Source organism: Salvelinus namaycush, chromosome 3 (genome assembly GCF_016432855.1).
Source record: "Salvelinus namaycush isolate Seneca chromosome 3, SaNama_1.0, whole genome shotgun sequence".
Taxonomy (NCBI): Eukaryota; Metazoa; Chordata; class Actinopteri; order Salmoniformes; family Salmonidae; genus Salvelinus; species Salvelinus namaycush.
Window position 1 is genome coordinate 60,148,863 of NC_052309.1, and position 26,106 is coordinate 60,174,968.

The following is a 26,106-nucleotide window of genomic DNA, read 5'->3' on the forward strand; positions in this document are numbered from 1 at the left end:
CAGAGGCACATCAAACTAGCAATCTCAGCGAGTGTGCACCGTTTTATTATCAATACATTTTATTATAACTTGTATTTTGCAATGAAACACATGAGGACATGCCAATGAAGAGGGTGGCCACAACAAGAGAGGAAATATGGAAGAGGGGATGGTGGGATCTCCCTCCTTTCTTGTTCCCTCCAAAGTCGTCTTCTCCCTTCTGCTCTATGAGAGCGGGAGCTTCTTTTACTTCCACCGACCGCCAACCTTCCCCTTACCATGGACCTTTTTACTACAGGGGAGAGAGATAGGGAGAAAGAGAGCAATTACTTGTAAATAAATGCACATACCATACAAACACATGTTACTGAAAAAAGTGGCTAAAATGTCCATATAAAGAAACCACGAAATTGAATAGGGTTACTGTACTTACAATTTCTGGGCACTCGTGATTCTATTCAAGAGAACGATAATCTGCACACACAAAAAAAATGACACGAGATCACATTGCATCAGTGATTTCGCGAATACTACACGACAGACGTACACAGTCGCTCACACACGAGCCTAAACATCTACGGATTCTGCCTTCGGTACATGCGTCCTGGTCTTCCCACCTGATATTTCTGTTTCTTCATGTGGTCAATGAAGTCAAACTTATCCGACTCCAGCGCGTAGATCCAGTTCCACATCTCCTGAGCTTGTTGCCTGGGAGACCAAGAGAAGGTGGTGTTAAGTTCATGTTTTAAGTATCCCTATATTCCTGTTATTACGGGGCTATCACTAAGTCAAGAGTGCGCATGCGCAGGAAGTCTTGTCGTTGGACCTAGCCTTGAGTGTAATGGCTACTTGTAGTGTGTTCATATAGTATAGTAAACTTTGTTAAACTGGAACCTTGTCGTTGTGTCATTTCGAGTTAACAGGTGGTGGGGGGGTTACAGGTGGTAACCATAGCAACACAGTTGGCAGCCAGCTGTGTGGGCTTTGGACGTGAATTGTAGAAAACTCCAATGTGGTGGTGTAAGGAAGATTTTGGCCCATGTGTATTTGACTTGGGGATAAGGTGAGGTGTGTGTGATCGGCCCGGGACTCACTTCAGGGCGTCCTCTCTCAGGTTGTCGATCTCCAGTGTGGGTCGTCTCTCGGACAAGGTCTTCTTCTTGATCTCTCTCCCCGTTAGACGCTTCCCTCTCCCGCGATGCTCCGCCTGAAACATGTCAAGCACGCCTAGAACTTCACAAACTTCAAACTACATAGAATGTTCTGATTCTCTCTGTATGTTTACAACAGTCTGACAGAACATTTGACCCGCAACTGTAAGTTGACCAACAACGTAGATATTTATCTTAATGAAACACATTTACTGTATGAATCTAAAAAATCTGTTCCTAAAGCGAACAAGCGAATGACAGTGGACATAAGTACCTTTTGCAGGAAGCCCCCAAAGTTGGCCCCCATGTTGGAAAGAACCTTCTTCTTCTTGGCCTCGTCTTCGTTCTTCTTTTTAGCCTCCTCGTCTTCCTTTCTCTGCCGTTCTTCCTGAGCAAGAGAGAACGATAAAGTTAGAAAGGAAAAGTACATTCCGAACACGACACAAGTCTATCTGTTGCTTAAAACCAGGAGTACCACAGTGGTGTCCTATTGTCCCTACCACAATCCTGGTGTACCGCAATAGTGTGTTTTGGCCTACCGCAATCCTGTTCTGCCGGTCCCGCTCCTTCTCCGCTCGAACTCGCTGCACCTCTGCCCTCTCAAACCGACGCTTCTCCTGTGGGGATGAGAGAGGGAAAGGATGAGAGGAAAGGACATAGGACTTTTTCATATCAACTTTTTTTTATCATGAGCTTGTGCGCTCCTTGACCAGGGTCGTGTTCTGTAGGGACGAAACGTAATAAAAAAAAAAAAAACATGAGCATTTTTATTGGACAAGTTCATGTAGTTAAGGTTGTACTTCCTCTGTTCCATTTCAACATGAAGTATACAGGAAGTTGACTCACAATTCGGTCCTTCAGCCCAATGAGCTCCTCCTCCTCCTTCTTCCTCTGGTCAAAGTGGACATCAATCAGACTCTGCAACTCAATGAGGTCCTTCTCCATCCTCTTCCTGTGGATGTCCTGAGAGAGGGAAAGAGAGGGGATTGAGATGAAATAGATTCTTATTCAGAGATGTGGTGGAAAGCGGAGTTGCATCAAACTAACATCAATATTACTGTTCAGTGGTGAATTTGGGCCAATTCCTTAATGGGCCAATTCCTTAATATGAGATGACATCACTCACATCAAAGTCCACCCTATCCCCCTCTGGAATCTTGGGAGGGGCTAGCTGGGGCACCATGGGCCTGAGCGAGGGGGGGGGGGGGGGGGGGGGGGGGGGATAAGTAAAATAGAGGATGAACAGAGAAATAAATGTTTTAAGCTATTTGTCACACAACACAAAGCAAAATTGCCACAAACAAAAGTCAACATACTTGGGTATGGGGAGTTTCTCCTCTGTAGAGAGAGTGAGAGAAAGAGAGAGAAGTATTAACACATGAAAGCACAGAAATATATATTCTTGCTCTCATTCTGAAGATGTCATATGAAATCCATCGTCCTGAAGACAATAGAGGACACAAATCTCAAAAACAGGACAAAACGACAAGGTCGTATGTTTTGCGTAAATCACACATTGATATCAAAAGGGTGCACAAAAAAAAGATTTGAGTTATGCCTGCAGATCTGAAGTTAGTATTTGACCTCCAGAGTACAACAGGAGCAACAGCATGCACTATCATCATCATCGTCATCATCATCATCATGTGTCAGTGTGTGTAGCTACAGCAACAGCTTTGTTGATGAGGTCATGAGTTAAAGAGTTAGAACATGCGATTCCTTCTTCTTACAGGCATTTCAAATGTAGGTTGGATTTAATGTGATTTTTTTATTTTTTATAAAAAAAATCTATGTGTGTGTCGGGTGTGTTAGAATCACTCCCACAATCACTCTCACCTTCCTCCTCCTGAGCTTCCTGCTCTGATGTGCCAAAGGCAGAGAGAGCGAGAGAGAGAGAGAGCGAGAGAGAGAGAAAAAAGAGAGAGAGATATACAGTAGATATTGAGAGAGAGAAAGAGAAAGGGAGAGAGAAAGAGAAAGAGCGATAGACAGAGAGAGAAAAAGAGAGAGATATACAATAGATTTTGAGAGAGAGAGAGAGATGGGATAAAAGATTGAAGCAGAAAATTGATAAGAAAGGAGGAAAATAAGGAGAAACAGAGGGAAGGAGGGAGGTGCAAGAAGAGAGATATGGAACGATTGAAGAGAGAGTAAGTTTAATGCAGTGGTGCCGACAGGCTTAGGAAAACGCACATTTCCCATCATGCACTGAGGGCCACATCATTGACTACAATTGTGTGACCCCAACAGCTACTAGAGGGAAATGTAGTTTTCTGAGACTTGTACTGTACAAGCATTCATAATTACTTATATGCACACGTTCACACATGTGCATACAAGAAGTAATTGCAAATGTTCTACATATGAGGATATACACTGAGTGTACAAAACATCAGGAACCCCTACTCTTTCCATGACACAGACTGACCAGGTGAATCCAGGGGAAAGCTATGATCCCTTATTGATGTCACTTGTTAAATCTACTTCAAGCAGTGTAGATAAAGGGGAGGTTACAGGTTAAAGAAGGATTTTTAAGCCTTGAGACATGGATTGTGTCTCGGGGTATGGTAGTAGGTGCTAGGCGCACAGGTTTGAGTGTGTCAAGAACTGCAACACTGCTGGGTTTTTCACGCTCAACAGTTTCCTGTGTGTATCAAGAATGGTCGACCACCCAAAAGACAGCCAGCCTGTGTAACACTTAACACCTTGTAAAGTGCATGCCCCCACGAATGTTTTATTTTTACTTATTTTTATTTAACTAGACAAGTCAGCTAAGAACAAATACTTATTTACAATAACGGCCTAGGAACAGTGGGTTCAGTGGGTTCCTAGGCCTTGTTCAGGTGCAAAACGACAGATTTTTACCTTGTCAGCACGGGGATTTGATCTTGCAACCTTTCAGTTACTAGTCCAATGCTCTAGGCTACTAGCTACTAGTAGGCAGCCTAGTAGGCAGGTAGCCTACCTGCCGCCCAAGTCTAAAGTAGTGTTGTGTTGTAGGGGATATATGAATAGAGGCTGTTCTGTGGACAAAAGGGTTGCAACGCAATATTAAGAAGGTGTTCCTAATGTTTTGTTCACTCCATGTATATTGTCTCCACATAAGGAAGTGCAGAGCATTAAAAAAAGTCGAAAACTAAGCAGCGAGCAACAAAAACAAGCAGTTAAACACTGAAAAGTACTGCAGCGATAACCACAACTGTAAAACCCATACCGAAAATAGATTGAGGCTAAATAGAACGGAATAACCCTGTATGTAATCCGTAGATATAGATCATATCATCATTTTTTATTTTATTGGCATTTATTTATTTCATATTTTTGTTGGTATAATGTGTTCTCACCCTACCTGTGTACTCTTATTTCTCTGATAGCCAGGACCAGCACAGGGTCAGCCAATGGAAGCGGGACATAAGGGATATTGACAGGTCAGAGTGCATCACCCACTAGTCCGGCATTATACACAGAATACCTTGCTCATTAAGATACTAATGTCATCCGTATCTCATCTGAGTGACCTCGGCTCTGAAGTCAGTCTGATTGGACAGACAGGTTCTGTCGCTGATGATGATTTGTGAGGTCTGTTCATCTCTAGATTCTGATTGGCTATTTCTACACAGTGGGCTAATCATCATTTGCCATGACATCCTAGGCAATTCCCATGTAATCAAATGAAATCAAAGTTGATTGGTCACGCACACAGTTTAGCAGATTTTATAGCTGATGCAGCGAAATGCTTATGTTACTAGCCCCTAACAATGCAGTAAAATGTCAAACAAGTACACAAATGATTTAAAATATATATATATATGTAGAAACACAACAAGAAATCAGGAAATGTCGGAACGAATCCAATTAAGAACCCAAATAGCATCAATGCACTACCTCTAGCCAACGTCACATAGAGCAAGTCACATGGTTCTAGTCTAAAGTGTTATACAGGATCTGAGGTGTCATTTGAGACAGCCATTGCTAAGTTAAAGTAGTAGAGTGTTGTCGGGGATTTAGGGTGTAATTTGGGACACAGCCAGTCTAAAGTAGTGTTGTGTTGTAGGGGATATAGATTGTCATTTGAGACACAGCCAAAAGTAGTGCAGTGTTATTGTACATATAGTGTGTCATTCGAGAGACAACTAGTCTCACCTCCTTCATCCTCCTCCTGCGGTTCTTCTTCTGGCTCCTCCTCGACCTCCTCTGGAGAGAGAGAAAGTGAAAGAGAGAGAGAGAGAGGAGAGGAGAGGGGGGGGGTGCAAATGGAGAGAGAGAAAGTCAGAAAGCAGTTCAGAGGACACGAGAAGGGACATGGGGCAATGAAGAAATCCAGGCAACGCGGCAGACATAGGGGGAAAAACTAAGAAAGACAAGTGTGGAGACGAAAAAGACACATACGAGACAAGGGGATGGGGAGAGACATTAGAATGATGACTAAAGAGATAGAAGATGAAAGGAACGGAGGGAGATGAAAAGAGAGACGGAGATTGTGTGGCTAATAGAGGTCAGAGGCTTGGGGCTTTAAAAGACATTTGTCAGCAGTGTGCTAAAAGCAAAAGGAGCTGAGAGAATAGGCTAATAATAACAGGGCCATGGACTGCCACATGCAAGGCCAAGTGTGGTCCAACATGAATGACAACACTAACACCTCAGCTCAGCAACCCACTCACCTTCCGCCTGCTCCCCCCTACCAGAGAGAGAGAGGGGGAGAGAGAGAAAAAGTGTGTGTGAGAGAGAGAGAGAGAGAGAGAGAGAGAGAGAGAGAGAGAGAGAGAGAGAGAGAGAGAGAGATTCAGTTACCAATTCAGTTGGCAATAAATTCCAAATTTAAACCAGGAAAGTGGCCATCACAGCATTACATCGGTAATGTATATTATTTCCATACTCACTCGTATTCCTCCTCTACATCAGACATGGCTGCACTAGGAGAAAACCGAAAGGACAGTCGATATACATTTCATACGTAATCACCAACCTCTTTACAATACAATTGTCTAGTAAACTATCACGCATTACCACGACACAAAAATAAAATAGGTGATCTCCTTCCTCTTTTGACAGGCAATTTGATGGCTTAACCATCCCCCCTTGCTCAGTTAGGTTAAATTCAGTTCAAAGTCTTGCACAGAATTCACTACATCAAAGCAAAACGTAATAATTTTTTCGCCCCCCATACACACATGATATGTGTGACGGACACCACATTTCTCCCCGCTGATCACACTCATATATTTCATCCGTGCTCTAAGCTGTCAGAGTATTGGTCATCCTTTGTCACGAGCCTCTCTAAAGTTCTTGGTCTTGACCTGTGACCTTGCCCTTTGACAGCAACGGTTGGAGTTCCATCCGTGCTGCGGTCTCACCAAAAGTAAAGCAGACGTTGCAGCATGCTGTAGCCCTCTGACAGATCTTACTTCACCGGATGTCCTCCAAACCACCCACCGTATCAGCCTGGTTGAAAGACCTAACGTCTTTTCTTCGTTTAAGAAAAAAACAAATACACTCAGAGGACGTACTGATAACTTTTTTCCTGAGATGTTGACCTTTCGTTTCCTTTCTTAAACAATTACCCTCTATCGGTCAGGAGTAAGAACTTGGGCCGACAGGGGACAGGGGACAAGATGTTGTGATATATTTTAATATTATTTTCATACTGTATGTTTTATTCCGTGTGTGAGCCTTTTGTTTGTTTTCACGTTGCTGTTTGGCATTATATGTCCAATAAAAATGTAAGAAAATAATGGTTGTTCAGATGACATAGAGAAAGACACACACACTCACAAGGGGATTGTGCATGTTGGACCATGGGGGTTTCTGCTATAAATTGTCCCATGTTGCTGACATCTTCCTGGCTGACAAGCAGAGAATGACAGTGTGAACAGGTGAGAATGTTACGGCCCTAAACACAGAGGGAGATACAGTTTCTATCACTTTCTTCAGTTCCCCTTCTTTGTTTCTCTCCTCTAATATCCATTCCTATTTGTCATCTTGAACAATAGACCAATAGATGACTTGTGTGAAGGAGTAGAGAGTAAACTTGATTGTACACAGCAAATTTGCCAGTGTTGATTGTTCAATGTCACATTTCTAGTGTTGATTCAGGAACTTAATGAACTCTGTAAGAGTGAAATTAATACTCAGTGGTGTAAAAGAATCCCCAGCGTTGGTGTTAATAGCCAAAATGATTGTTTTACACTTTGAAGAGTAAAACAGTCCCATCAAAACCACACCCACCTTTATCATATTTCCCAGCATGCTTTACTGCAGGTATATTTTTTTAGGATTGTTTTTAGTATCTGTGTTTTTGCATGTACATTGATTGATTGATGAATCTTATGCTGCACAAATATAACTAACATATTTTTCTGAACTAATCCAATCAGTTAGTAAGATTTATTGCACTCGTTACTGAAACGGTTGTTCTGGTTTAAATGGTTTATGTAGTCTTTTTTTTTTAAATCAACGCTGAATGCAGGTTAATAAAAATGACAACTGTATGACATCTTAACTCTGGCTGGATTCCAATAGGAATTACTCATTACTTTACCAGCCAGCATAATATGACCAGGAATGTCCTAACTTCACTGTGTTGGAGTAAAACTAGGCCATCAAAGCAAGGCCTTATGATATATGTAATGCAGTGTCATAAAGTTTAATGATAACATTCACCTAGGTACTCATTTGGTGAAAGCCACAGGCCTTTAAATAGAAAGAATTCAACAATGCCTCGGTAAATAACAAATACAGTCATGTGTGGTATCTCTACAATTGTATTTCATTTTATTTAACTAGGCAAGTCAGTTAAGAACACATTTTTATTTACAATGACGGCCTGCCACGGCCAAACCCTAACAACGCTGGGCCAATTGTGTGCCGCCCTATGGGACTCCCAATCACGGCCGGTTGTGATGCAGCCTGGAATCAAACCAGGGTCTGTAGTGACGCCTCTAGCACTGAGATGCAGTGCCTTAGACCGCTGCACCACTCGGGAGTGGCTTCATTCGAAAAGAAAAGGCACCATGGGAAATATGCAAATTAGGATTTAGACCATAGTGTTAAAACAACACCCAAAAGGACTGTTTAACACTAATAGGACTTAACTCTAGATTAAAACTAGAGTTGAATATAAATAACACAGTGTTAATTAACCCTGTTAAATTTGCATAACACTGGCAAGTGTAATGCAGAGTACATTTTTTACACTACCAAGTGTTACATTAACACGCAAAATGTAACACTATAATCAGAGTACTTTTTACACTCTGTAGAGTGGGCCCATGTGTTATCCGTGGCAGTGTTAAAATGTACTTTAAGTGTTGATTTAATACTGCAAAAATGTACTGCGATAGCCGTGGTTGGTTATACTTGGGTTTGTATAATCAAAACCTATAGGTCTAGTCCTCAGCAATACATGTTGTCATTGAATAGAAGGGCTTTATAAAACTTCACACGTGTGGCATGGGGTTGGTTTCAGCACATTAGACAATTAGATTGACTCCTGGGGCTTCTTTCCCCAGTCCTTCTTTCTCATCTTCCTCATGTCTATCAACCCGTATTCTTTGTTGTGTCTATAAACCCCTATTCTCTTTTCCCGGTGACATCTCTCTACAATGGTGTCAGCTGAAACAATTTATAGCATAGCATTGCCCAGGAAATATTTATAGGGCACATAGCTGTTGTCGCGTCTCTCCCTCACTTGGTTTTGTGCCTGAAACAATGTCGGCCGTCCTAAAATGCCACCGGCGCCTCGCAGAGATTAATCCATCCCTCTTTCCAACGGGTGTCACGGCTAATGAGTTACTCAGCGTGTTTACCTAGCCAACGGAGGGGACAATGAGACGCACTGACGGATGGACGAAGGGACACATGGTGGGTGACAACATCGGTGGAGGTCCAGTGCTGATAGAGTTGGTCCTGTCATTACCTTGCTTCCAAAGCTCTGCTGTGTTGTGTTTGACTTCTCATGCTCGTTTGTGGTACTACATTTTCAAAAGTTGATTGACGTTTTTAATTTTTTTCATTCAGTAGACTGTATTTTTCCAACGTATTGGGTTAGTTAAATGATGTGCTCCTAAAAGCTAGTCCTGGATCTGCTTCCCTCTCCCTAACCATTACCACATTCACATAACAATTATCAACGCTAGATCAGTTCTCCCTGTTTTTACCGGCCAAACATCTGAAATCCACCATTGTTTAAGACCTGACTCCAGGCCTGTACCCAAGCTTATTCCACTCCAACCAGGAACAGGGTCATGGTCATTAGGCACTAAGGTATAAAAAAAAAAAAAAAACATACAAACGGGGAGAGACAACCTGGAATTGTCCAATGAGATGGTGCAAAACATTAAAACATTTTCTATTGCATGCCCCAATGACCAACCCAGGAGAAGCCAGCATGGATATGGAAAAAGGGTGTGAACTCAAGCTGAGGGAGGGAGGGTTAAGAATGCCGGCCTAGCAGTAGGCCTACCAGGCGAGGCAGCAGAAGCCCACCAGTTGGAGCTAAATGGCAGTTGGTTGGTAAGCGGTCCGGCAAGACAGCCAGGATTTGAGGCAGGTGTAAAGTTTCTCCGGGACATCAGCGGAGGGAGCATTAACGGTGGAATTCTGATGGGTTAATTTTAGTCAAGGACGCCATGGGATGGGAGGCAGGGTGGGGAGACGGTGGGAGATTAGAGTGAGTCACACCGGCTCGTTATCACTGCTATAGGGTAGAGGACCGTATTAATAGTCCTAGGGAGGGAGGGAGAACAGGGATCACTGCTCCTAGCTATCTGTCTGTCAGAATGTCTATCTAACCCGGTGGGAACGAGAAAGAGGGAGGGAGGAAGAAGAGAGTTAGCACAGTATGACGGACTAGCTGACTGGACATTAGGGCTGGCTACAAGAGCTACAAGGTCAATGACGGTCCTGGACTTATCCCAGCCACTGCTATTAAAGTACAATCCATAATCATCCACAGGAGACAATATATCCAAAACACAAACCATCATACATGACCAGGCCTACATTGATCAGTACAGGCAATACATACAGTTGAAGTCAGAAGTTTACATACACCTTAGCCAAATACATTTAAACTCAGTTTTTCACAATTCCTGACATTTAATCAGAGTAAAAATTCCCCGTTTTAGGTCAGTTAGGATCACCACTTTATTTTAAGAATGTGAAATATCAGAATAATAGTAGAGAGAATGATTTATTTCAGCTTTTATTTCTTTCATCACATTCCCAGTGGGTCAGAAGTTTACATACACTCAATTATTATTTGGTAGCATTGCCTTTAAATTGTTGAACTTGGGTCAAACGTTTCGGGTAGCCTTCCACAAGCTTCCCACAATAAGTTGGGTGAATTTTGGCCCATTCCTCCTGACAGCGCTGGTGTAACTGAGTCAGGTTTGTAGGCCTCCTTGCTCGCACATGCTTTTTCAGTTCTGCCCACAAATGTTCTATAGGATTGAGGTCAGGGCTTTGTGATGGCCACTCCAATACCTTGACTTTGAAGTCCTTAAGCCATTTTGCCACAACTTTGGAAGTATGCTTGGGATCATTGTACATTTGGAAGATCCATTTGCGACCAAGCTTTAACTTCCTGACTGATGTCTTGAGATGATGCTTCAATATATCCACATACTTTTCCTGCCTCATGATGCCATCTATTTTGTGAAGTGCACCAGTCCCTTCTGCAGCAAAGCACCCCCACAACATGATGCTGCCACCCCCATGCTTCACGGTTGGGATGGTGTTCTTCGGCTTGCTAGCCTCCCCCTTTATCCTCCAAACATAACGATGGTCATTATGGCCAAACAGTTATATTTTTGTTTCATCAGACCAGAGGACATTTCTCCAAAACGTACGATCTTTTTCCCCATGTGCATTTGCCAATTGTAATCTGTCTTTTTTATGGCGGTTTTGGAGCAGTGGCTTCTTCCTTGCTGAGCGGCCTTTCAGGTTATTTCGATATAGAACTTGTTTTACTGTGGACATAGATACTTTTGTACCGGTTTCCTCCAACATCTTCACAAGGTCCTTTGCTGTTGTTCTGGGATTGATTTGCACTTTTCGCACCAAAGTACGTTCAGCTCTAGGAGACAGAACGCGTCTCCTTCCTGAGCGGTATGACAGCTGCGTGGTCCCATGGTGTTTATACTTGCGTACTATTGTTTGTACAGATGAACGTGGTACCTTCAGACGTTTGGAAATTGCTCCCAAGGATGAACAAGACTTGTGGAGGTCTACAATTTTTTTTCTGAGGTCTTGGCTGATTTATTTTGTTTTTCCCATGATGTCAAGCAAAGAGGCACTGAGTTTGAAGGTATGGCCTTGAAATACATCTACAGGTACACCTACAATTGACTCAAATTATCAGAAGCTTCTAAAGCCATGACATAATTTTCTGGAATTTTCCAAGCTGTTCAAAGGCACAGTCAACTTAGTGTATGTAAACTTCTGACCCACTGGAATTGTGACACAGTGAGTTATAAGTGAAATAATCTGTCTGTAAACAATTGTTGGGAAATTACTTGTGTCGTGCACAAAGTAGATGTCCTAACTGACTTGTCAAAACTCTGTTTTTTTAACAAGAAATTTGTGGAGTGGTTGAAAAACAAGTTTTAATGATTCCAACCTAAGTGTATGTAAACTTCCGACTTCAACTGTATGTGCACCAACTAAAAACAATGACAGGGTGTAGGTTTGATCTAACAGGTACAAAAACTGATGCCACAGACAGATAAGTATATTTTTGTTAGGAATATCTTAAGATGCCAGTTTCCCGGACACAGCTTAAACTGAGTCTTGGACTAAAAAAAACTTTAGTCCAAGACTAGGCTTAATCTGTCTGAGAAACTGACCCTACATGACCAAAACTGAGAGAGCAGCATCAGGAGGTGAAAGGTCATTCAGAACCTGGATGTACAGGAGGAAAGTTGGAGAAAGACTTACCGAGAGCAAGGTGAGGTTTCAACGGTGTGACAGGCAGATAGACAGAGGAGCCCAGGAGAATGACAATTGTAGTAAGAGACAATGGGAGTTTTATACAAGGGAGGGGTGGTGATGGGCAGTGTGTGTATGTGTAGGGCAGAGGGCCATGGGCGGATTAGGAAAGAACTTTGGGAGAAAGACAACCGCCTACTGGGATTAAGAGAACGAGGGAATGACCTCACTGAACAAAAGAGGGGCAGGTGGACGAGAGAGAGAGACAGAGACACACAGAGAACGAAAGAGGAGAGAGAGAAAGGGGAGACAAAAGAGGGATGGATGAGAGGAGCATACCAGGGCCAGAAATAAATGGCCAGAAATAGGTGGGATGAGTATTTTCTTCCATCCCTTTCCACGAATAGGGTCTTCCGTTCATAGAGGGACTCCCGGAAACAAGTAGTAAAAAAAAGTAAAACCCATACTAAAGAGACAGTTGAATGGGATATTGTTGGGATACATGTCGACTAACTGCAAGAGTGTTCGAATGACTGTTATGGCTAAATATGGCTGGTGTGATAATGAGAATGCATGGCTAATGTTTCGTGTGATAACTCTTCATTTATCAAAGATGAACTGAAGCGATTTGAACGTAAGCACTCACAGACCGTGATTAAAAATAACAGGTTTATTTTCATACACAACAAAAACGGATAGATATCTGACATTCAGCGTCTTCACGAAGACACCACCGGCATTGTCACCGTGAGAATCTGTGCAGAGAGAAAGGGGAGGCGGAGAGAGCGAGAGAGGAAAAAGAAAAGAGAGTATCAATATCAGACACCGTGTGTCAGTAAATAGGTGTACTGTGTTTTAGAATGTGTGTGTATGTGTACCTGTGTGTTGGTGTTGTACTGTGCTACGCTGTCCTCCTGGTCAATGAAGAAGGGAATGAAACAGTCCAGATGAAAGAGGGAGGGCCGGACATTCAGGACAAGCCTGTCCTCCCCAAGGTCCAGAACGAGGGAGAGAGAGGAGGCCTGGAAAGAGGAGAAGGCAGGGAGTGAAGGAGAGAGGACAAGGGAAACGTTGCTGGCTTACGTATTAATGTCATAACAAGCACCCAAAGTTGACCAGTAAAAAACTCTGTGTCCTATTAATCACTGCCACGTATGTTGATTGGATAGTTATTTGAAAAAGGTGTGTTGGTGCTGGGCTGGAACAAACCCCAACACATCCTGTGGGTCCCCTGGACCAGCTAAGAAGAACACTGGCATTGGGAGGGAGTGAGGAAGCAGTTTAACACATTGATAATATGAAATTAAGAATGGGTTGAACAATAGTATATAGATTATACATCTAGGGGTGAGGAAACAGTTTGAGTATAAGTGGTAAAGGATGGGTTTAGGACCTAGTCTATAGGGCAGGGGTGTCGAAACTGTATAAATCATAATGATATGATATGGCTTGCGAGGGGGTATAATCCGGCCCCCGGGTTAAATAAAAAAACAAACTCAATATACTTTAAAATTACTAAATAATGGACAGTCATACAGTGTCTCGAATATGTCCAGCTCGCTAATAATCACTAAATAGTCAGAGAGCATCGAAAATTCCCCCCAAAAATCTTGAAGGTGAAGAAATAACCGATTTTTAGTGCGGCCCTCCGAATGCAGCCCCTGAGACAAAATGACTGACACCCCTGCTATAGGGGAAGAGGTTAAACACAGACTATAGGGGGAGAGGGATGTGTTTAGGACTAGGCTTGTGTCTCACCACTCCAGGCAGCTGTATCTCTGCTATCAGAAACTCTGGATCACCTACAGGGGGCTCCACCAGCAGACAGAACTCTGGCCTGGAGATGGGTGAAGAGAAGAGACGAGAGGGAGAGAGAGGTGGGTTAGTGCAAGAGAGTGAGAAAGAAGGAGACAATATGTTCCAGTTTGGTATGTGACAATCAAATCCACAGCGGACAATTCAGACAGACCTACCGTTTGGCTGGTTCTGGTGCTGTGCGAGTATCCCTGTGGAGAGAGAGAGCGAGAGAGAGATTGAAGGGGGAGGGAGGGAGAGAGAGGAGATTGAACTCTTCCACATACAGACTGTAGTTAACTCTACACCACCCTCTAGTGGTGAATTACTGATAACAGAAGTGAGTTTTGTGTGGTGTGTGTGTGAGAGAGAGTGAGATTACAAGAAAAAAAAAAAGAGAGCGTGAGAAAGAAAGAAAGAAAGAGCAAGCAAAAACATACTTGGGGTCTATTTCCTGAATCACAGGTTTGCTCTTGGTGCGAATATTCTGTTCGTTCACAGAGCCCAGAAACTTCCTGTTCTTCAGAACCTTCCAGTCTGGGAGGGAAGGAGAGAAAAACACAGGAATTAAGGAGAAACAAATGGATATTACCTCATCTGCAGCAGAACACACAGAACATGGGTCTGATTAATGCTCACTCACACGAAACAAAAAACAAATCCATATGGAAGCTTACATGCACACTGAAGATACAGGCATACATACCTCGGCTGAGCTCCAGGTTGTATTTGTTCTCCAGCCCCTCTAATGACACAGCGATCAGAAACTGCTGGAATAGAGGATCCTTCTACAAACACAGAGAGAAGTTACACACACACACCCCCGCGCACACACACACACCAGCGTGCACACACACACACACACACACACACACACACACACACACACACCTGGCATTTCTGGAAGAACTCTTCACTGATGACCACGTCGTAGGCTGTGCAGCCTTGGGAGTCTGTGGGGACAGGACAGAACCAAGTCACTATTTCTCGAGTCACAAGCAAGTCTTAAGGTCCGAGTCTCAAGTCGAGTCCCAAGTAGAACAGGTAGTCTCTCGAGTCAAGCCCAAGTCATGCATTCTATGAGTTAGTCAAGTCACAAGTTTTTTCAAGTCAAGCTAATAAATGATCTATACATGCAATGACTGAAAATCTTTGATTAGCCTATGTAATTGTAAAATAGGGACCTTGTAGCAGTGGTAGGGGAATGAAATCAGCAGAAGGCAAGGCAGGTTGACGTGCTGAGTGTATATTATTTACAGGTCTTGGTGATCCAATGGTAAAAACGCCATTATTACAAAATATACAACTCGATTGACCAAATATACACGGTCATAAAAGATTGCTTCTGTATCAGGCGTGACCTGTCCTATCTAAACGGACACAGGTAGAGGGCAAGACTGCACAGCCTCCCCTTGAGAAACCAAATCGAATCTGTCTAACAGGAGCTCAAACAGGTACAGTGCCTTTGGAAATTATTCACACCCCTTGCCTTTTTCTACATTTTGTTGTGTTACAAGGTGGGATTAAAATGGATTTAACTGTAATTTTTTGTCAATGATGTACACACAAAAATGTATATATCTATCTATCTATCTATCTATCTATCTATCTATCTATCCTGATTACATAAGCAGTCAACCCCCAAGTCAATACATGTTACAATCACCTTTGGCAGCGATTACAGCTTTGAGTCTTTCTGGGTAAGTCACTAAGAGCTTTGCACACCTGGATTATACAATATTTGCACATTTTTCTTTTAAATTATTCAAGCTCTGTCAAGTTGGTTGTTGATCATTGCTAGAGAGCCATTTTCAAGTCTTGCTATAGATTTTCAAGCCGATTTAATTCAAAACGTTAATTAGGCCACTCAGGAACATTTTTATTCATAAAAACAACCCAACTCCTTGCCGATGACAAGCATACCCATCACATGATGCAGCCACCACCATGCTTGAAAATATGAAGAGTGGTACTCAATGAGGTGTTTTGTTTAATTTGCCCCAACATAACACTTTGCATTCAGGATATAAAGTTCATTTCTTTGCCACATTTTTTTCAGTTTCACATTAGTGCATTATTGCAAACAGGATGCATGTTTTGGAATATTTTTTAAATTCTGTACAGGCTTCCTTCTGTTCACTGTCATTTAGATTTGTATTGTGGAGTAACTACAATGTTGTTGATCCATCCTCAGTTTTCCGCCCATCACCGCCAATAAACTCTGTTTAAAAAAAGTTACCATTGGGAACCTTACATATAATTCTGTGTGGGGTACAGAGACGAGGTAGTCATTCAAAAAATCATGTTAAACACTATTGCACGCAGTGTGAGTCCATGCAACTTATTATGTGACTTGTTAAGGACATTTTTACTACTGAACTTATTTAGGAATGCCTTAACAAAGGTGTTGAATACTTACTGACTCAATATACACTGCTCAAAAAAATAAAGGGAACACTAAAATAACACATCCTAGATCTGAATGAATGAAATATTCTTATTAAATACTTTTTTCTTTACATAGTTGAATGTGCTGACAACAAAATCACACAAAAATTATCAATGGAAATCAAATTTATCAACCCATGGAGGTCTGGATTTGGAGTCACACTCAAAATTAAAGTGGAAAACCGCACTACAGGCTGATCCAACTTTGATGTAATGTCCTTAAAACAAGTCAAAATGAGGCTCAGTAGTGTGTATGGCCTCCACGTGCCTGTATGACCGCCCTACAACGCCTGGGCATGCTCCTGATGAGGTGGCGGATGGTCTCCTGAGGGATCTCCTCCCAGACCTGGACTAAAGCATCCGCCAACTCCTGGACAGTCTGTGGTGCAACGTGGCGTTGGTGGATGGAGCGAGACATGATGTCCCAGATGTGCTCAATTGGATTCAGGTCTGGGGAACGGGCGGGCCAGTCCATAGCATCAATGCCTTCCTCTTGCAGGAACTGCTGACACACTCCAGCCACATGAGGTCTAGCATTGTCTTGCATTAGGAGGAACCCAGGGCCAACCGCACCAGCATATGGTCTCACAAGGGGTCTGAGGATCTCATCTCGGTACCAAATGGCAGTCAGGCTACCTCTGGCGAGCACATGGAGGGCTGTGCGGCCCCACAAAGAAATGCCACCCCACACCATGACTGACCCACCGCCAAACCGGTCATGCTGGAGGATGTTGCAGGCAGCAGAACGTTCTCCACGGCGTCTCCAGACTCTGTCACGTGCTCAGTGTGAACCTGCTTTCATCTGTGAAGAGCACAGGGCGCCAGTGGCGAATTTGCCAATCTTGGTGTTCTCTGGCAAATGCCAAACGTCCTGCACGGTGTTGGGCTGTAAGCACAACCCCCACCTGTAGACGTCGGGCCCTCATACCACCCTCATGGAGTCTGTTTCTGACCGTTTGAGCAGACACATGCACATTTGTGGCCTGCTGGAGGTCATTTTGCAGGGCTCTGGCAGTGCTCCTCCTTGCACAAAGGCGGAGGTAGCGGTCCTGCTGCTGGGTTGTTGCCCTCCTACGGCCTCCTCCACGTCTCCTGATGTACTGGCCTGTCTCCTGGTAGCGCCTCCATGCTCTGGACACTACGCTGACAGACACAGCAAACCTTCTTGCCACAGCTCGCATTGATGTGCCATCCTGGATGAGCTGCACTACCTGAGCCACTTGTGTGGGTTGTAGACTCCGTCTCATGCTACCACTAGAGTGAAAGCACCGCCAGCAATCAAAAGTGACCAAAACATCAGCCAGGAAGCATAGGAACTGAGAAGTGGTCTGTGGTCACCACCTGCAGAACCACTCCTTTATTGGGGGTGTCTTGCTAATTGCCTATAATTTCCACCTGTTGTCTATTCCATTTGCACATGGGGTATTATATGTAGATGGGTGAGATACATCTATTTCATCCATTTTGAATTCAGGATGTATCACAAGAAAATGTGGAATAAGTCAAGGGGTTTGAATATGTATAGCAAACGGGTACTTTTTCCACCACCAAACATTTCAACAAGAGAACAAGCGCTCTCCACTGGTGGGAGTTTGGAGAGCGCAAATGGAGACGCGCCAACGGCAATTTTGACATACCAAAAGACCAGTAGGCCTATGATAGTAGGCCTAATTGTTGCTTGATGCTCCATTGCTGGTGAGCCTGCTAAGTACACAGTTAATATTCTTGATCATCAAACTATTTTTGGAACTGCATATTACTTTATATATGGCAATCCTCTCTCCCTACAATTTGACGTTTGCACTGCACCCGATCCTATAGCTGTGCAGCAAATCAGAAATCTGTTCGCTAGCTCACCCGACCTGTGTTGATTAACAGTTTGCTGAACCGATCAGAGGGTCATATGTGCGTTTCACTAGCCAATCTGTTGCAAGTTTTTTTTGCAAGGGAGATGCTGCAGCTACTGTCTCTGGCTGCGTGGAGAGTAATCCGTAGAGACACAGTGCCACAGAATACATGACAATATCAGGCCAGATAATTACAAGTCATCAGTCTCAAGTCAAAGATGAGTCCCGAGTCTTGAGGCTCCAAGCCCAAGTCTCAAATTATTTTATATCAAGTCGAGTCTCAAGTCATCAAATGTATGACCCGAGTCCAAGTCATGTGACTCAAGTCCACAACTCTAACATAAACCAGGTTTCCATCAAACCATTTCATGCGGATGACTTACCTGACGCATGAAAAAAGTCACGACCTTGCTGATTGAAACAGGAAATGCAGGTACAATTTTATAAATGTCAACAATTTGTTCGATACGGTGGGATCTTTGTCTGTAAAATTAATTATGTGAGAAATGGCAGTGGAAACGCACCTATGCGCAAATTAGGCCTGACCCCATTTAGTCGACTGCTGGTCGACCAAGATTTTTTTAGTCTAGCAATCACAAATAGATTTTTTCCCCCATGGCACACGAAACACCTGTCTGATTCACGCCTGTCTCAGTGAACTAATCCATCATGGAGGCCGTGGGGATGACATGGTCCAAGAACAAGGGGAGTGTGGCTAAGATGCACAAGGCACGTCTCTCTCCACAATGCACTCTCTCCCGCCATTTTGTGCGCATTCATTGTTTCATAACTTAATTGTGTGAATTGTTTGCCCTTTGATTGTTAGTGGTTATCATTTTCCCATTACATATCACCAGTAGTACATTTACCGTTAATTCCCATAATTTATCATTTACAACGTTTGTTTGGTTATGGTAATTTCTGTTGATGCATTCAAAATACACTGCTCAAAAAAATAAAGGGAACACTTAAACAACACAATGTAACTCCAAGTCAATCACACTTCTGTGAAATCAAACTGTCTACTTAGGAAGCAACACTGATTGACAATAAATTTCACATGCTGTTGTGCAAATGGAATAGACAAAAGGTGGAAATTATAGGCAATTAGCAAGACACCCCCAATAAAGGAGTGGTTCTGCAGGTGGTGACCACAGACCACTTCTCAGTTCCTATGCTTCCTGGCTGATGTTTTGGTCACTTTTGAATGCTGGCGGTGCTTTCACTCTAGTGGTAGCATGAGACGGAGTCTACAACCCACACAAGTGGCTCAGGTAGTGCAGCTCATCCAGGATGGCACATCCTGGATGATGTGCCTCCCTCTCTCTCCTTCCCTCCCTCTCTCTCTTGTAAGCAAGGCTGGAGATGGTTTCCACCATATTCTGTATTTCATTTTCAACAAATTAGAAAAAATGTCTAAAAACATGTTTTCACTTAGTCATTATAGTGTATACACAATACACTATAATGATTAACTAAAAACATGTTTTCACTTAGTCATTATAGTGTATACACAATACAATTTTTTCTAATTTGTTTAAAATGAAATACAGAAATATCTGCACCCCCCCGCACCCCTACTTCCGCCGTCTCTGGCTACAGCTATGCTATTCCTTTTGCAATCCCTTTAGCTTTGCTAGCTAGCTGGCTAGCTACAGAGGTTAGCTGGCTAGCTTCATTAGTTAGCTAATGCTATCAAAATTGTTTTGTTATTAGCAACTTTTGCCTATTCCATCGTTTGCAGAATGCATACTGGCATTTGAATATAGCACGGGAAAAGTGAGTCCAGACACAATGTGGACCAGGTAGACACATGTACTGTAAATGTAGGTGTAGATGCACAATGTGTTCGGAACTCCATGATCAGAATAGAAAAACTGCATTAACTGTCAAGTCAAGACATCCTCAGAATGTAGCCTCACTCACTGTTGTCCACCTCTGTGTGGGCCTCTCCGATGCTCATGGGTACTCTGTATCCTGTGGGGTCTTCTGATTCGAGGAGCTCCACTAGTGCCTCCTTGGAGAGGGGGGGCGGGGGCGGGACAGCAGCAGACTGACAGATGTTGACAAATACCTTCCGTTTATCAGGCAAGGTGAAAGTCTTCACACACAGACCTACGGATTCAACAAACACACAACTGTTGTTTACACGTGTGTGTGTGTGTGTGTGTGTGTGTGTGTGTGTGTGTGTGTGTGTGTGTGTGTGTGTGTGTGTGTGTCAAAGGGAGACTGACCAGGCTGTGGCCGAATGACTCTAGAATCACGAGGATTTTCACTTTGCATTTTTCCCATTGTCTAAAAGAGAAAGAGTAAGACGAGCGAGAGAGAAAAAGAGAGAGAAGCAAATTGATTCAATGCCAGGCACATTCTCAGTACAGATCTATAACAGCTCTTAGCTTTGCATTGCAGAGGCAGTTGCAGTCAGGTGCATACTTTGGATTTGCATCAAATTCGTGCAGATTGCTTGGCAGAAATGGTATCAGAAGAGGAATATTAATATTTTCTTGCACACATATCCAGATGATGCCGTGCACCATTTTGCACAGGGATTAACGGTGAGGATGAATAGATACATGCAGGGATAAATGTTCACACAGTTGACTTTTGAACAGAAAATTGGATTGGGACCAGGATTATGTGCCAGGGGTATGTGTATGATGCTAAAATTACAAACGGACGTTTTTCTCATTTCAAGAGCTACAGCTCAATTACAAAATCTTCATCCTTCCTACGCTCATGGTTGAAGAACAATCGGCATGGCCACAAATGCATTTAACCTAGGCCCTCATATCCAGCTTCATTGAGAGCCAAAGCCAAAGTCATAATCTTGATAGAAGCTGTCAAAACATCATAAATGGCAATATATACAGTGCCATCAGAAAGTATTCACATCCCTTGACTTTTTCCACATTTTAAATTAATCAAAAGCTGAAATGTCTTGAGTCAATAAGTATTCAATCCCTTTGTTATGGCAAGCCTAAATAAGTGCAATAAAAGTGTTTAACATGACTACCTCCTCTCTGTACCCCACACACACTTATCTGTAAGGTCCCTCAGTTGAGCAGTGCATTTCAAACAGAGATTCAATCAAATGCATAGCAAAGAAGGGCACCTATTGGTAGATGGGTAAAAACAAGAAAAAAAATAGAAAAAAATATTGAATATGCCTTTGAGCATCGTGAAGATATTAATTACACTTTGGATGGTGTATCACTACACCCAGTCACTACAAAGATACAGGCATCCTTTCTAACTCAGTTGCCGGGGGGGAAGGAAACCACTCAGGGATTTCACCATGAGGCCAATGGTGACTATAAAACAGTTACAGAGTTGAATGGCTGTGATTGGAGACAACTGGGGATGGATCAACAACGTTGTAGTTACTCCACAATACTAACCTAAATGACAATGAAAAGAAGGAAGCCTGTACAGAATAAAAATGTGTTATGGGTATGCTTGTCACCGGCAAGGTGTATGGAGTTTTTTTAAGATAAAAATAAACGGAATAGAGCTAAGCACAGGCTAAATACTAGAGGAAAACCTTCAGTCTGCTTTCCAACAGAATTCACCTTTCAGCAGGACAATTTATTTTTATTAAAATAACCTAAAACACAAGGACAAATATACACTGGAGTTGCTTACAAAGATGACATTGAATGTTCCTGAGTGGCCTGGTTAGTTTTGAATTAAATCTATGGAAAGACTTAAATTGCTGTCTAGCAATAATCAACAACCAACTTCACAGAGCTTGAAGAATTTTTAGACTAATGTGCAAATATTGTACAATCCAGGTGTGTGTGGCTCTTAAAAGACTTACCCAGAAAGACTCAATGCTGTAATCGCTGCTGAAGGTGATTCAAACGTGTATTGATTTAGAGGGTTGAATACTTACAGTTGAAGTCTGGAAGTTTACATACACTTTAGCCAAATAAATGTAAACTCAGTTTTTCAGCTTTTATTTCTTTCATCACATTCCCAGCGGGTCAGAAGTTTACATACACTCAATGAGTATTTGGTAGCATTGCCTTTTGTTGAACTTGGGGAAAATGTTTTGGGTAGCCTTCCACAAGCTTCCCACAATAAGTTGGGTCAATTTTGGCCCATTCCTCCTGAGTCAGGTATGTAGGCCTCCTTACTCGCACATGTTTTTTCAGTTCTAACCCACAAATATTCTATAGGATTGAGGTCAGTGATTTGTGATGGCCACACCAATACCTTGACTTTGTTGTCCTTAAGCCATTTTGACACAACTTTGGAAGTATGCTTGGGGTCATTGTCCATTTGGAAGACCAAGCTTTAACTTCCTGACTGATGTATTGAGATGTTGCTTCAATATATCCACATAATTTTCCTCCCTCATGATGCCATCTAGTTTGTGAAGTGCACCAGTCCCTCCTGGTGTTCTTCGGCTTGCAAGCCTCCCACTTTTTCCTCCAAACATATGGTCATTATGGCCAAACAGTTATATTTTTGTTTCATCAGATCAGGGGACATTTCTCCAAAAAGTACGATCTTTGTCCCCAGGTGCAGTTGCAAACCGTTGTTGCAACAAGCAGTTGCTTCTTCCTTGCTGGGCGGCCTTTCAGGTTATGTCGATATAGGACTCGTTTTACTGTGGATATAGATACTTTTGTACCCGTTTCCTCCAGCATCTTCACAAGGTCCTTTGCTGTTGTTCTGGGATTGATTTGCACTTTTCGCACCAAAGTACGTTCATCTCTAGGAGACAGAACGTGACTCCTTCCTGAGCGGTATGACGGCTGCGTGGTCCCATGGTGTTTATACTTGCGTACTATTGTTTGTACAGACAAACGTTGTACCTTCAGGCGTTTGGAAATTGCTCCCAACGATGAACCAGACTTGTGGAGGTCTACAATTTGTTCTCTGAGGTCTTGGCTGATTTATTTTGTTAACTGACTTGCCAAAACTATAGTTTGTTAACAAGAAATTTGTGGAGTGGTTGAAAAACAAGTTTTAATGACTCCAACATACGTGTAAGTAAACTTCCGACTCCAACTGTGTGTGTGTATATATATATATATTTTTTTAAATAAATATTTTAATTTTTCTTCCACTTTGACAGAGTATTTTGTGTAGATCGTTGACAAAAAATGACAATTAAACATTTGAATCCTATTTTGTAACACAACAAAATGTGGAAAAAAGTAAAGGTGTGAGAATACTTTCTAAAGGCACTGTAGGCCAGAGTCACATATGACTTTGGGCATACCCAATGTGTATGCCCACTTGGCAGGCAATTGGATGTCAATGGTGTTCATCTTTAATAAAGCGCACACTTCAAATTTCTTTTAACACATTCATCCAAACCTGTAGCAAAAGCTGTTGGTAGAGCTCCTCTTGCTGCTGCAGTTCCATTTCCGAGCTCAGGAGAGACGAATCTGCCTCCATCTTCTGTTCTACGAGAGAAAGAGCGAGAGATTAATCCGGAAGAATCTTCACCAGATCCCAAAGGCTACTTCTTAGGGCCAAACACTGATACTAGAAGATATGGCATTATATGTTCTCTCTGCTATCGCATGGCAAGCAGTACTGGAACGCCAAGTCTGGGAGACCAAAAGGCACCTGAACAGCCCCCCCACCAAAGCCATAAGACTGCTGAACAGTTAATTAAACGGCTACCCGGACGTTCTGCTCTTCACCCCCTACCTACATGTACATAGTATTTCAATTAATCACCTTACCAAAACTACAAGCACATATTACCTCAATAAATCACCCCAACTACCTCGTACCCCAGTACACTGACCCGGAACCTCCTTGTATATAACCTGTATATAGCCTTCACTGGAACTAAGGGACCTAGCCCGAACCATGAAAAACAGCCCCAGACCATTATTCCTCCTCCACCAAATTTTACAGTTCGCACTATGCATTGGGGCAGGTAGCGTTCTCCTGGCATCTGCCAAACCCAGAGTCATCTGTCGGACTGCCAGATGGTGAAGTGTGATTCATCAATCCAGGGAACGCGATTCCACTGTTCCAGAGTCCAATGGCGGCGAGCTTCACAACACTCCAGCCAACGCTTGGCATTGGGAATGGTGATCTTAGGCTTGTGTTCGGATGTGATACAGCCTGGAATCGAACCAGGGACTGTAGTGACGCCTCTTGCACTGAGATGCAGTGGCTTCGACCGCTGCGCCACTCGGGTTACCGACGTAATTACAAATGTTTTGTCATACCTATGGTATATGGTCTGATATACCACGGCTTTCAGCCAATCAGCACTCAAAGCTCGAACCACTCAGTTTATAATTAAGCAATAAGGCCCGAGGGGGGTGTGGTATACGGCCAATATACCATTGCTAAGGGCTGTTCCAATACACGAATCAACGCGGAGTGCCTGGATACAGCTCTTAGCCGTGGTATATTGGCAATTAACCACAAACACCTGAGGTGCCTTATTGCTGTTATAAACTGGTTACCAACGTAATTACTGTAGAGCAGTAAAAATACATGTTTTGTCATACCGAGTCTGATACATCACAGCTTTCAGCCAATCAGCATTCAGGGCTCGAACCACCCAGTTTATGATTCAGAATGCATTGTTTTGAATTATAAATGACCCAACCGAAACCGGGTGGGCGGTTTGTCACCTTTGACTCCTCGGTCAAAAGGTTTTTGTCATGAGTTCATTTGAATTGGAAGACTCTGAAGCTTTACCATACATGAATTAGACCAATTCATCCACTTATGGAAACTTAACATCGCTATCACGTCTATAAATCTCATTATAAACTGGGTGGTTCGAGCCCTGAATGCTGATTGGCTGACAGCCGTGGTATACCACGGGTATGACAGAACTGCTCTAATTACGTTGGTAACCAGTTTATAATAGCAATAAGGAACCTCTGGGGTTTGTGGTACATTGCAAATATACCTGGGCTAAGAGCTGTGTCCAGGCACTTCGCGTTGCGTTGTGATTATGAACAGTCCTTGGCAGTGGTATATTGGCCATATACCACACCCACTCGGGCCTTGTTGCTCAAATATTTGTGTGCGTGCACAGTCTTTTCAGAAATTGCGCGAGCTGATTACTGTAACATTTACTCAACTGTTATAAATGAGGACCACAGGAGAGCGTTGCTAGGGACAAGTTAGCAATGTACGTTAGCTAGCTAGCCCAGCTAGCATTAGCTAGCTATGTAACAGCTGTCGAACAACAAGTATTTAAACGTCAGTAACGTTATACACACATGTGTGAACACTAAGAAATGCATTCGGGTTAGTTCGTTTTCAATGAGGATAACACTTACATTATTTCACGTCCTGCTTGATTTCAGCAACTAGCTACAACTTCTTCTTCGATGGGGTTTATCAGCGGTTGGCATCCAACGTTATGGTACATTACCGCCACCTACTGTACTGGAGTGTGGGCCAGAGACAGGGACAAACTAAATCCTACCTGTCAGCCCCGTTGCTCTTAAAAAATATAACAACATATTTTAGAATATATCTAATGACGTTCTCCTCAATATATTCTAAACTAATTTCCTGTATCCCCTTCTCCCTCATACTAGATCTCAGACTCTCTCTTTCCCTCTGATACTGCCCACACTGTAGCAATACATGCTCCATGGTGTCACGTTCTGACCTTAGTTCCTTTTTTATGTCTTTATTTTAGTTTGGTCAGGGCGTGAGTTGGGGTGGGCATTCTATGTTTTGTAGTCTATGTTTTGTATTTCTGTATTTGGCCTGGTATGGTTCTCAATCAGAGGCAGGTGTCGATCGTTGTCTCTGATTGAGAATCATACTTAGGTTGCCTGTTTTCCCACTATGGGTTGTGGGTAGTTGTTTTCTGTGTCTGTCCATACAGAACTGTTTCAGTCTCGGTCATTCTCTTTTTGTTTTGTCATTCAGTGTTCAGTTGTTTTCATTAAAATGGACACTTACCACGCTGCACATTGGTCCGATCTTTCATACTCGTCATTAGACGAGGACGA

The 26,106-nt window shown here is 42.8% G+C and overlaps 2 protein-coding genes across 3 annotated transcripts; both read right to left on the bottom strand.

Annotated features, from left to right (window-relative positions):
• Positions 1 to 100: 100 nt before the first annotated feature.
• Positions 101 to 6,434, bottom strand: LOC120044444 (troponin T, slow skeletal muscle-like). Its single transcript, XM_038989093.1, has 13 exons — positions 6,011 to 6,434; positions 5,792 to 5,808; positions 5,274 to 5,324; positions 2,967 to 2,990; positions 2,447 to 2,468; positions 2,257 to 2,317; positions 1,977 to 2,093; positions 1,670 to 1,747; positions 1,405 to 1,518; positions 1,074 to 1,186; positions 597 to 687; positions 413 to 453; positions 101 to 271 (listed from the first exon to the last, which is right to left on the bottom strand). Exons 1-13 carry the CDS (start codon positions 6,034 to 6,036, stop codon positions 226 to 228), a joined length of 801 nt encoding a protein of 266 aa, XP_038845021.1. The 5' UTR covers positions 6,037 to 6,434; the 3' UTR covers positions 101 to 225.
• A 6,273-nt stretch (positions 6,435 to 12,707) lies between these two features.
• On the bottom strand, positions 12,708 to 25,494 carry pih1d1 (PIH1 domain containing 1). Of its 2 annotated transcripts, none has more exons than XM_038980290.1 (11): positions 25,420 to 25,494; positions 23,474 to 23,562; positions 20,380 to 20,440; positions 20,072 to 20,260; positions 14,742 to 14,803; positions 14,557 to 14,638; positions 14,291 to 14,387; positions 14,030 to 14,062; positions 13,815 to 13,893; positions 12,935 to 13,078; positions 12,708 to 12,811 (listed from the first exon to the last, which is right to left on the bottom strand). In XM_038980290.1, exons 2-11 carry the CDS (start codon positions 23,552 to 23,554, stop codon positions 12,776 to 12,778), a joined length of 864 nt encoding a protein of 287 aa, XP_038836218.1. In that variant the 5' UTR covers positions 23,555 to 23,562; positions 25,420 to 25,494; the 3' UTR covers positions 12,708 to 12,775. The 2 variants fall into 2 exon arrangements, with proteins under 2 accessions (XP_038836218.1, XP_038836228.1); XM_038980300.1 differs by having other exon boundaries at positions 23,474 to 23,557; positions 25,420 to 25,493.
• Positions 25,495 to 26,106: the final 612 nt, after the last annotated feature.

What these genes read in the sequence shown, in the direction of transcription:
- pih1d1 (XM_038980290.1), bottom strand. Translation starts at nt 23,554, where the DNA reads ATGGAGGCAGATTCGTCTCTCCTGAGCTCGGAAATGGAACTGCAGCAG. An exon ending in CCACACAGAGGTGGACAACA is followed by an intron (nt 14,804 to 20,071) that starts GTGAGTGAGGCT and finishes CTGTCCCCACAG; the next exon opens with ACTCCCAAGGCTGCACAGCC. An exon ending in AGTACAACACCAACACACAG is followed by an intron (nt 12,812 to 12,934) that starts GTACACATACAC and finishes CTCTCTGCACAG; the next exon opens with ATTCTCACGGTGACAATGCC.
- LOC120044444 (XM_038989093.1), bottom strand. Translation starts at nt 6,036, where the DNA reads ATGTCTGATGTAGAGGAGGAATACGA. An exon ending in GGGATAGGGTGGACTTTGAT is followed by an intron (nt 2,094 to 2,256) that starts GTGAGTGATGTC and finishes TCCCTCTCTCAG; the next exon opens with GACATCCACAGGAAGAGGAT. An exon ending in TTGGGCTGAAGGACCGAATT is followed by an intron (nt 1,748 to 1,976) that starts GTGAGTCAACTT and finishes TCATCCCCACAG; the next exon opens with GAGAAGCGTCGGTTTGAGAG.